The 12,138-nt window shown below is 39.3% G+C and overlaps 1 protein-coding gene across 1 annotated transcript in view; it reads right to left on the reverse strand.

Annotated features, from left to right (window-relative positions):
- Nucleotides 1-12,138, reverse strand: part of MTR (5-methyltetrahydrofolate-homocysteine methyltransferase) — an 84,890-nt gene that overhangs the window by 17,339 nt on the left and 55,413 nt on the right. The window contains exons 19-24 of the mRNA XM_060753870.2: nt 10,789-10,878; nt 10,131-10,283; nt 9,427-9,534; nt 4,058-4,158; nt 2,981-3,048; nt 2,074-2,194 (exon numbers count right to left, since the gene is read on the reverse strand). Coding sequence (XP_060609853.2) covers nt 2,074-2,194; nt 2,981-3,048; nt 4,058-4,158; nt 9,427-9,534; nt 10,131-10,283; nt 10,789-10,878 — 641 coding nt within the window. The remainder of the gene's footprint in view (nt 1-2,073; nt 2,195-2,980; nt 3,049-4,057; nt 4,159-9,426; nt 9,535-10,130; nt 10,284-10,788; nt 10,879-12,138) is intronic.

Here is a 12,138-nt window from a genome sequence, read left to right on the forward strand (position 1 = left end):
TGAATCCTACCTTGGGAGAAAGGCAGGGCAAAAATTCAATACATAAAATAAATGCATTCTGAATAGCTGACAGAGAGAAGATACGTTATGAAATTGTAGCATCTGTTGCCATACTTCCTGTTTTTCAAAAGATTCTAATGACATTTTGGCAATCATGCAATGTTTCTGGATTGTATTTTTCTTTTCTGTACTATTCTGAAGTCTTTTGCTCCTACCAAAAGCTAAACTTTAAAAAAATACTGATACATTGGGTCATCATGCCTGATGACCCAATAATTACTGACGTGGGAATATGTGACATGTTGCTAAAACCCAGGAATGTTGTTTACATCCCTTCAGATGGCGACATAAAACAATATCTAGTAGGTTGGACCTTTGTGAAATCTACAAAATTTGATTCTGTGGTAAATAATATCCAGACTGCTATGGTAAGGGTTGTTGCCAATAAAAAAAAAAACACAAACTAATAGTGGATTAAGCAATTATATTTTTAAAAATTCATACCAAAGAAGACCATATTAAATAAACCAGTGATATATAGGATTTCAAACAACATTAATAACCAAGAACTGCACCCAATCTTAACATGATAAAAAGAAACAGAAAGAAGTACAGTTTGCATGTATATAAACTGTAGGATAACTGGTGTGGGCGTTTTTTCCTCTTCCACTGGCAGAGGAATGAAATAAGCTGTGCCATGCATGTATAAAAGCTTTTCCTCTGCCATGTGGGCAAGGTAAAAACAAAATATAAGTTCTCAAGCAGAAGCAGGTAAATTAGAGTACTCACAATACTTCCTTACTGTCATCACCTCACAGAAAGCTCTAACAGCCTCTGGTCTCCCTCCTCCCCTTCCTGTATGGGCATCTTTCTTTTTTATGTTCCCTCAGTCCCACACTTTTCTCTCCTTTTCCCTCTCACACACACACCTTCCCAAGCACCCAGTTGCTGTTTATCAACAAGCCTTGATCCAGGGCTTGCGTCTCTTTCCACAATAAAAGGAGACCCAGGGTGGGATTCTCTTGCATGGGGCATGGGAACTGTGGAGTTATTGCATTGGTCCTCTCAAGTAGAATAATTAGGGACATTTCCTATGTCATTTTCTAAAAGAATAATAATTCCAATAGCATAATTCTCACAAACAAACAATACAATACAATGCCTACAATAATAAAACATGTGGAGGGGGGAATCACTTGTTTTACCTCTTTCTGCGTCTCTTCCACTACTGCAGAGGTGGAAAGGGGAGAGGAGAGAGGAGATGGCATGAATTCAACTACAGCAACAAGATAGAATGGGTTTTTAATATAGCTGGTTTTATTATGGTTTTACTATGTATTGTTGTTTTTATAAATTGTTAGAAATTTAGCTTTGTGTTGCTCAATTTACATGTATTTAAGTTTGTATTGTCCTAGGTTTGAATGGCATTGAATTGGTGCCAACTGTTAGCCACTCTGAGTCCCTCAATGGGAAGAGGGTAGGGTATAAATAAAGTAAATAAAATCAATCAGTATTTAGGATTGAATATAGTTGGTTTCCATTAATGTCTGTAATCTATGTTTGGAGTAGCAGAATTTAGCCTAATGTTTTGCCTTTGCTCTCATGTGTCTTCAAGTCAATTGCAATTTATGGAAACCCTATGTTGACCTATCTTGGAGCTTTCATAGCATGATACTGTATACTCAGAGGGGATTTGCCATGAACTTCCCCTGAGGCTGAAAGGGAGTGATTTGCCCAAGGTCACCCAGTGGGTTTTCACTGCAGATTCCTATCTGAAACTCAAACATCTACGCCACACTGGCTTCCTATCTGCCTTGCTTTGCTTATTACCTATATGGGTTGTTGAAATTAATATTGTTTGAAATACTATATCTTTTGTATAAGGCATTTATCTACAATAGTCTTGTTTGGCAGGAGTTCCTTTCTTTAAGATACTTCCTTCATGGACTGGCTAATGATACAAAAGATACCACAGAATATTAAAAAAATTATATTAGAGAATGTTTAGGGAATAAAACCTTCCATATTTACATTGATTCCTTCCCAGGGAACATCAGAAGGAATCCGACTTACTTGGATGTAGTTGCTCCTCCAATAAGCAAAGGAATCTTTATTTCTAATCTCTCCATTTCCTTGGCAACAAAAATCATCTCATCCAAAGAGGGAGTGATGAGGCCTGACAGGCCAATGATATCTATTAAACATAAATAGTTCAAAATATTTATATCCACAAGATTTTACACATTAGAAGGAAAATGCCAGCTGTGCAATGAACTAATATATTTTAATCTATATCAAACTTCTCCCACCCATTGCTGGAATATAATTTCCATAATCCTCAACCATAAAAGAAAAGATTGGCGGGAGACTGATGTAGGTATTTTGACAAACATTACATTAAAATAGCACTAGGCACGAGAATAACCTATGAAATAAGTATCAACAGAATACAAGACCCAGGATGACCTTTGAGTACTAACATTGCTCATCTTTCAGTACCAGGAAAGAAAATGTTAATTCTCCTAGGTTTTTAATATAGTATAAATTTATTGTAATTTAATTTTGATCTTGTTCATGTTTTGATACACCACTCTGGGAATTTTCATAAAAGGTGCTATTTCAATATTTTCAATCAAGAAAATACAGTTGTAGGTTGGGATGTTAAGTGATTCAGTACATCTCTGAATTAAGATACATTAAGGATGAAGAAATATCCACGTACTCCAATAGAATAATGATTATCTAGATCAAAATAATAATCTTTATTTAAACTCACTTCATCCTTATTTTCCTGATAATACTTGTGGCATTTTAATCACTCCAGTGTCTGAAAACCTGATACAGCACAAATTTATCACCTGAGAACATTTCAATTTTTTATTTTGGAGATCAGTCAGCAAGAGCCTTCAAAGATATGAACTCAATATCATAGTGACAAAATACTTTTAAAAATATTTATACAGATGGAAACTCCTCCTACCTGCTTTGTTTTCAAGAGCAGATCTCAGTATCTTGTCACACGGTGTCATGACTCCCAAATCAATAACCCTAAGGAGAAAATGCACTTTGTTTGTCATCATACATATGTATATCATACATATAAAGCCAATTCTATTATAGTGAAGAACAGTTACTCTTTCACAGAAGTCCAAGTGAACAGAATGTGGTTCTCTCATGCACCAGTCTTCTATATTTTAAACAAATCTTGCCCATGTGACCTCTGTGGCACTTTCTGGCACTAGTATGAGTTCCAATATATTATGGGGTAAACAAAGGTCTTACATCCATAGGTGTGTGTGAATCTACTGAGTTCTATCCAAGTACCAAATGGAATAAAGTGAAATTATAAAAGATAAAATAAAATTATTGTAGTATGGGTATTTCTTGAGAGCTAGCTAGTCCAGTGTCCTAGCAATGAAAGAAGTTTGATTTATCCTCAAAGGGAGAGGCCAGCTGACCACCAGAGAATGTCACTTCTGTGGTGCTGCATTATGACTCACTAAAAATTAGTATGGCACATGATCAACAAAGTTGTTGCAGTGTTTTTTTTTCTTGTTTACCATTTGTATAAGAAAGAGGTAAAGTGGTTGGGGTTTAGGGACACCGTTTACAGGTGACAGCGTCACAGAATAGCTACCTTGTGATTCTAGGTCTAAGTGGATTTTACTACAAAGCATATTTAGGAGACAAAATTAATGTTTTTCCAGTGAATGAGTTAACTGAATTTGCAGATCTCAACCTTTCTTAAGCACCTCTTTCTCTTAAAAAAAATCTACGTTTTTCATTTTTACCACATCTGTTTGAGACACACGTCTAACATGCATTTGAACCTGATACATTTCCAGGGACCAATTCCCCTCTGAAAGGTAGCCGATGTAAACATCAGTTTGGTACTAGGAAATTAATTCCTTCCACTCAAAAGACCACATTGTCAATCCATCTGGTAAAATTTATACAGCAAATAAATTGCCCACTCAGAGAAGATAAGTCTCACAATAAAGAACAATAATGTAAGGGGAAAGGAGACAGCAGAACGCACTAGGTTTAGTTTTGTTACCTGAAATTATTGCATCCTAGGACAACTCCCACAATATTCTTGCCAATATCATGGACATCACCTTTCACAGTAGCTAACACAATTGTGCCATGGTAAGGGTCCTGCAAGAATATTATATTCAGGATTTATGAAAACCTGAGGAACTTACAGAACATGAAGAAGGTCAATGGGAATGAAAAAGGACAAAATGCATGGTAATTATGGTTATGTATAATTTTTATAAGAATAATAAAAACATTTAAAAAGATAAATGTTTAGGTCAGAGGAAAAGCATCACAGCTTCCAGGGCAGTAGTTGTCTTTAGGGTTGTCTTTAGTAGTTGTCTATAGAGAAATGAGGGATTTATTTATTATTTATTTATTACTGCGCTTGTATACCGCCGTTTCTCAGCCTAAATTGGCGACTCAACGCGGTTTACAACTCTGCAAACAATCACAATATTCAATTTAAAATGCATAAAAACAACATACAATACATAATATTGGGCCACCAATATAAACCAGTGCATCTCTTAACTAGAATCACAATCCAATTTCATCGTCCATGATTACCAATCCTTAATCGTCAAATTCCTTGCACCGGATTAACCGAATGCTTGTTTGAACATCCATGTCTTCAGTCTTTTCCGAAACACCATCAGCGAAGGGGCTGATCTTACCTCTATGGGGAGGGCGTTCCAAAGCCGAGGGGCCACCACAGAAAAGGCCCTGTCTCTCGTTCCCGCAAGCCGCACCTGTGAAGCAGGCGGGATGGAGAGCAGAGCCTCCCCCGAAGATCTTAGGGTCCTGGTGGGCTGATAGGCCGAGATACGTTCGGATAGGTAAGTTGGGCCAGAACCGTTTAGGGCTTTAAAGGCCAACGCCAGCACCTTGAATTGGGCCCGGTAGCAGATCGGCAGCCAGTGGAGCTGGTGCAGCAGAGGAGTTGTGTGCTCCCTGCGCTCCGCTCCCGTTAGTATCATGGCTGCCGCCCGTTGGACTAATTGGAGCTTCCGAGCCGTCTTCAAAGGCAACCCCACGTAGAGAGCGTTGCAGTAGTCAAGACGGGATGTAACCAGAGCGTGGACTACCGTGGCCAAGTCAGGCTTCCCAAGGTATGGTCGCAGTTGGCGCACAAGTTTTAACTGTGCGAATGCTCCCCTGGTCACCGCCGAAACCTGGGGTTCCAGGCTCAGCGATGAGTCCAGGATTGAAGCCACACATGGTTAAAGTGTCCAGAAGCATGAAAATTCTGGGATGAAGTTCTATCATGGATAAGGCAAATATTGAAGGAAACATGCACTTCAAGGGAGATCTACTAAGGATTTCTGTATTTGAAAATAAGAATAGGATTTCTAAACAAAAATTTTATATTATGCATGTTAAGTCAGGTTTTCTCTGCCCAAAGACTGCTTGCACCTTACCAAACTATAAATTCCATAATTTCATAATATGTGTCTGCTTGTGTGTGTGTTGATCATGAAGAGTGGGGGGGGGGGGGGAAGCCAGGATATATTTATGGGCAACTCTTTTATTCTTCACTACAATATCACCATCCCTAGCTTTGTCTGTGATTGGCACAAATCTGGGTTGAAAACAAATGGCACTGCACCATGATTTGTAATTTGAGCCTACTGCTCTAACCCCTTTATTGTTTCATTTTGTGTATATATGTGTTGCCTGAGAAGTACTGCATGTAGTGTAATGGTTATTCTCTTCTGGCTTTCTAAAATGTGGCAATTTCAAGAATGATCATCTGAAGCTTTGCCAAATGACTATGCAGCCTAGAGTCATTCTCCATGAGTGCTGGAAGGCTCACACAGCTAAGGTAGAAAGGCAGGTTCATTAAAAACCATCCAAAAATAATCCATTCCTATAGTGGAGTGGTCAAAAAACACCTGCACAGTGAGGAAACTTCTAAGATAAACAGAATGGGAAGTACTGAAAATGAAGGAAATGCTCCCAACCCCAAAAGCATGCTACAATATTGAAAACAGCATGTATTAGATTTTGCTATGTCTCCCACATAAAAACAATGAGCTTTCAAGCATTAAATGAATTGGAGCACTCCAATGCTGGGAACAAAACCAAATAGCTTTCCTTTTCAATCCTGGCACAAGTCTGCAAGCACAACCATTTACTCTAAAAAATAACAACCAGGCTTTTTAATGTTCTGGCAATCTGGAGAGAAACCACACCAGGAGATATGTATTTGACTTTAAGACAGAATGGCACAAGCTAGCTCATTTTTAATACACATTTGTAACATCCCTTGTCTCCCTCTCTCTCTCTTTGTTTGCCTGCAAAAGCACTTTGCAGCACACTCCAAGTATTAATAAACTATAATACAGAACCAACATAATGCTGTACGTATTCATCTTTTTTATAGACATACACCTTTTAAGTTAAAAAGAAATCATACCATTCCTTGCTATAGGTCTTTTCCTGTAGCCGTGCCTGCATTAGAATATTTCACTCCCTTCCCACATGTCAAAAAAGGCATAACATGCTCAATTTCATTTTAGAACTCAGCCTAGTCTCAATTTGAACTACAAGAACAACTGCTGCTATTTCATTTTCATGCTTGTTAGGAACAAAAAATGCAGCTACAGCACAGGTTTTATTGCGCTCAAGGATTTTTTCCAAAAAAAAGAGGAACTAAATATCCATTTAGATATGCTTTCTTAAGTAGCTGACATGTAGCTTATATAAAACTAGCTGTGCCCTGCCGCGCGTTGCTGTGGCCTATAGTAAAACTTATCAAAGTTGAGGTAGATATCTGGACTATTATGAAAGAGAGGTACCTACCTATTCCTTCCCCCTTTTCCTCCCCCTTTCTCTCCTTTCTTCCTTCTCTACCTCTTTCTTTCTTTGACTACTTGGTTTCATCCTTCTCTCTTTCCTTCATTCCCTCCCCCTTTCTTCCTTTGCCTTTCTTCCCTCCCTGTTTGCTTCCTTCTTTCACTTTTTATTTCCTTTTATTTTACCACCATCATAACAATAACAATAATGCAATGCATTGCCTCTGGGACCTGACACCTCTCCCATTCCTCCAGGGTCTCATAGGAACAATAGCATAATAATATTAATAATAATAATAATAATAATAATAGAAATAACAACCTTTACCCGCCACGTGTTGCTGTGGCCAATCTTCCCTCTTTCTCTCCTTCTTTCCCTCCTTCCTTCCTTCCTTCCCTCCCATCTTTCCTTCTCCTCTTCTTTCTCTATCTCTTTCCTTCCTTCCCCCTTTTTCTTTCTTTTCTGCTGTCTCTTTTCTTTCTTTCCTTTTCTTTCCTTTTCTTCTTCCTTCTTTCTCTAACTTTCCTTCCTTCCCCCTTTTTCTTTACCTCCCTTTCTCTTTCTTCCTTCTTTCCTTCCTTCCTGTCTTTCCTAGATTTTGACAGGGCGGGAAGGGGCGGGGTGGGGTTTGGAGGGGGCGTGAAGTAAAAGGAGGTAAGATTGGGGTGGGGGAGTGATGGAGCATGGGGTTGTGTGTGTGTGTACAGCGGCGGGGGGAGTGATGGAGCGTGGGGTTGTGTGTGTGTGTACAGCGGCGGGGGGAGTGATGGAGCGTGGGGTTGCGTGTGTGTGTGCGGCGGCGGGGGGAGTGGGGTTGCGTGTGTGCGTGCGGCGGCGGGGAGAGTGATGGAGCATGGGGTTGCGTGTGTGTGTGCGGTGGCGGGGGAGTGGGGTTGCGTGTGTGCGTGCGGCAGCGGGGGAAGTGATGGAGTGTGGGGTTGCGTTGTGTGTGCGGCGGCGGGGGGAGTGGGGTTGCGTGTGTATGTGCGGCGGCGGGGGAGTGATGGAGTGTGGGGTTGTGTGTGTGTGTGCGGCAGGGGTGTGTGTGTGTGCGGGAAGCGGCGCGGCGGGGCTTGGAGTGGGCATGGTTTCCGCAGAGGGAACGTTGGCCGGAAGGGCATGTGCGCGCGCCAGGGAACTTGCGGCTGGGCGCCAATGCGCATGCTCAGTTGTTTTGCCGTTTTGAGTGTGTTGTTGTGTTGTTTTTCATTTTGAGTAATATGTTTGTACCTTGTGGGTTGTGTTATGAGCATGGGAATTTTGGTTAAGTTTCGTTGGTTTTTTTAGAGTTTTATCCTTTTGCCGTTTTGTGAGTGTGTTGTTGTGTTGTTTTTCATTTTGAGTAGATATGTTTGTACCTTGTGGGTTGTGTTATGGGCATGGGAATTTTGGTTAAGTTTCGTTGGGGGATTTTTGAGTTTTGTTGTTTTGCCGTTTTGTGAGTGTGTTGTGTTGTTTTTCATTTTGAGTAGATATGTTTGTACCTTGTGGGTTGTGTTATGGGCATGGGAATTTTGGTTAAGTTTCGTTGGGGGTTTTTTGAGTTTTGTTTCCTCGTTGGATGCCCCTAACAAATTTATATATATAGACAGGAACCCTTTTGTTCTAGAAAGCATCCACGTGCTGCCATAACTTTGTCTCGCGGATTAGCCTTCAGAGCATATTTTGCCAACCTGAAGCAAAAAAAAGGGGGTGTTGTGATATAAGGCTATGTTTGATCAACATTTGGAAGAAAACTGATCTGCTTCAAACCCCCCAACTGATGAATAGGTCAGGACAATAGATTTTAATCCGAACATGGCTCCTCCTTGTCTAGTAAATGGGCAAATGGGCATGTTTTCACCTTGCCATAAGACAGCAAGATTCTTTATGTCTGTCTCAGGGAGACTTTGCACATTTTCAAGAATGATTTTCTTTTCTTTTCTTTTTTTTTGGGGGGGGGGGTATTTCTTCACTCCGCCCTTTTGTGGTTTGCTCTTCTCCAATGGGGCTACAAAGTGGAGTCCACAACATACAAGTATGGAGAAGGAAATAGTGACTATCAATATGCCAGAACAGCTTGGCTCAATCAAAATCTCATCAATGATGTCCTTTTTCCAAATGGCCATTATCCTTCTCAAAATTTAGTAATGTGGTTTGGGGCCTAAAGAAGTACAAAACATGCTCATGAAATATATCTAGTGTTTACTATGCTGATTCCTATCAATCATAAGCACCGTGAATGCTGAGATGGTCCTACTGAAAGAAGACACTGTGCTTGAACCTATTTTTCTGAAGTACTATACGGACCCCTCAAAATGCATGGTGAAAAACAATGGCATAACAGAATGACTGTCCTACCAATTAAGAACAATGTTTATGTTACAGATCACTGCGCAGCAGCGTACACTGTTACCATATATCTATTTTTATTAGCAACTTGTCAAAAAGCCAATTTTACATGCTACCATCAGCTGTTCATTGCTGTGATTAAGAGCCCACAAAAATGGATCAATCTATTCACAGACACTGCTATAAAAGCAACAGAAAAATAACCTGCACACAAAAAATAATTCAAAACAACCAGACATTATAGCATTATAAACTTGCCTCTTCCTCTGTGCTATTGGACATGGCACGCATTTCCTCTCGCTCCTTCTCCATGAAGGGAATGAGATGCCCAACTGCTTTTTTCATAACTCGCGCTGATTTAATCACCTAAAAAGCCCGATGAAGAACTTTTGCAGTTACTCTTTTGCAGTTATTTGAGGGTGAATCAAAAGAAAATGCTTTTCTTTCCATAGGACAATCATAAGCTCCACTCAAGCATTTGATAATCTATTTTAACATAATATGAGAGGAAGAATATAGGCCAATTCTACCCCTCTCAGTTGTCACTCTCCATATTAGGAGTAAAGTTGTTGGCAACTCCAGAAAGAGCCTCCACATGTAAAATTGACTTCTCCTCCATGGACAAGTACAAAAGCTCAGCAATAACACACATGCCAGAGACAATCTCTGATATGCCCAGTTAAAACCGGAGTAGTGGACAGATTATAAAGGAAAATCCTGAGATGGCACTGTCATTCACAGTAGACAAGATCAGATGGAGACATATTTAGGCCTGATGTATGGCAAGTGCTTCCTCAAATTTTCATTATCAGACCACAATCAAGAATAAAATTCTTAGTTGAAGAGATTACTGGTCTAACGTGGTATTAATGCCTATGTTATCTATTTATGTATTGCCAAGTGCAGAGGAGGCTTTTGGTCTGTAATTCTAAGATATCCTGCTATGCTTACTTCTAGTTTACCTGGGGAAGAAACATCTTTCCAGCTCCAAAAAGATCACCAACAGTTTTCATGCCATTCATCAGAGGTCCCTCAATTATATGAAGTGGTCTGGTGTATTTTTCTTTGTTTAGTCTAGCTTCCTCTGTGTCCTCAATCACATATTTTTCAATGCCCTGCAAATAAACCACATCAAAAAAAATATAGTGTAGCTATACTAACATTGACAAATTCTTATTATGCATATTACATTAAAAGGGTGGGCCTCAAAAAAATTGAACTATTTGGGCAGAGGAAACTCTTCCTTCAAGTTACAGCCATGAAAGTGAGCATTTTTATGACATATGGCGACCTCAAAGCAAAGCTATCATGGCATTTTCTTGGCAAGGCTTGCTCCATTTCTCTTTGCTTTGCTCTGTTGCTGAGAGTTGACTTGCCCAAGGTCAACTAATAAATTTCCATTTCCAACATGGGATTCTAATTCAACACTCATGCCACTGCACTATGCTGGCTCTCTCCTTGGACAACTCTTCTCTCAAGAAGGATAAGAAATTATACAACCCATTTCACAATTCTCTTTTTACTGATTTAAAATATTTGGTAATGATATGGTCAAGAAAGAAAGACCTTGTAAAGAAAACATATCTTAGCTTTGTTAAGTAAAGATGAAAATAAGTTCACCTTGACGAGGGCATACTCCAGTCTTTCTTCTACAGAACTATTTCTCCATTCATCAGTCTGTACCACTTTCTTTCCTCCTTCAGCATGTGTCTGAATTGAGATTACAAGTGTTTAATAATCATAATCATCATCATCATCATCATCACCATCACCACCACATCTAACTTTAGGAAAAAGTGTATGCATTTCCCGTGCTTTCTTAAAAACATTCTGGCTGATTCCTCTCAAAGTTGGGGGTTTTATGGTCCAGGACACATAAGACTATACTGCTTATCATTTCCAAGTACGCTTGGGCACCAAACTGAGATCAGTTGGTTCAGAACAGTGGTTATCAATGTATGGACTTGCATGTGCTTTGGACCTGAACTCTCAGGAATCTTGACAATCAGTCATGTTGTCTTGAGGCCTCTGGGAGCTGATGACCAAAACATCTGGATGACCAAAATTTGAAAATCACTGGTTTTGACTATTGCTTGACATTCCACAACAGCTATTACTGTAAAATGGGAGCACAATGCGGTGTGTTTTTCTTAATTTTCTTTTTGGAGTCCATGTTTGGGACTTCTCTTGTGTGTAAGATAACCCCCATATAAAAAGAGTGAACATGATACAAAAATCAAGTCCAACACATCATGATTCTAAGCTTCCCTGCCCCACTTGTGGCCAGGGCCCTACATTCTGCTCTACCAGCCAACTAAAGAACTAAACTAGACTTTACTCAATGAAGTATATACAACCTAGCTATATCACCTGAAATAATGTGAAAATAATAATCCAGGGAAGGAAAAAAAAACTCTAACCCTGGCACAATCAGCGATTGGCAATAAGGACATGAACAGAAAACTAATGTTCTCCTATTCCAATATGAGGCATGTCCTCCTAGTCCAAGAAGAGCTTTTAGTTCCACATATTATATTTTGCTCACTTTGAACTTAGAAATATATTGCTGAGTTAATATTTACTTGTTTGCCATGGGCATAATTATATAGATGACTGGGTAGAAAATTGATGAATGGATGATACAGTATATATGGTTTTGCATTAGTGTGTTCTGAACTAGAGTCAGCAATGCCACAACAATGTTGATATGTCTATATTACTGCATACATGCACCTCAGCAGCAGTGATGTTATACATAGAAATTTTTGTATACATTTGGGAAGAAAAGACTGCTAGTTTCAAAAAGTCCTTACTTTTAAAACAGGAATGGAATCATACAATTTATCATCATATCATAAATGTTTCAAGGAAAGGAAAATATCTGCTATAAGAAATGAAGAATTGGATTCTTATTTCTGGAAATTTAATTTAAAGTTATCCCTAGTCAGCCAAAGAGTAATTATTTTTTTA

Source organism: Anolis sagrei, chromosome 1 (genome assembly GCF_037176765.1).
Source record: "Anolis sagrei isolate rAnoSag1 chromosome 1, rAnoSag1.mat, whole genome shotgun sequence".
NCBI classification, from domain to species: Eukaryota; Metazoa; Chordata; class Lepidosauria; order Squamata; family Dactyloidae; genus Anolis; species Anolis sagrei.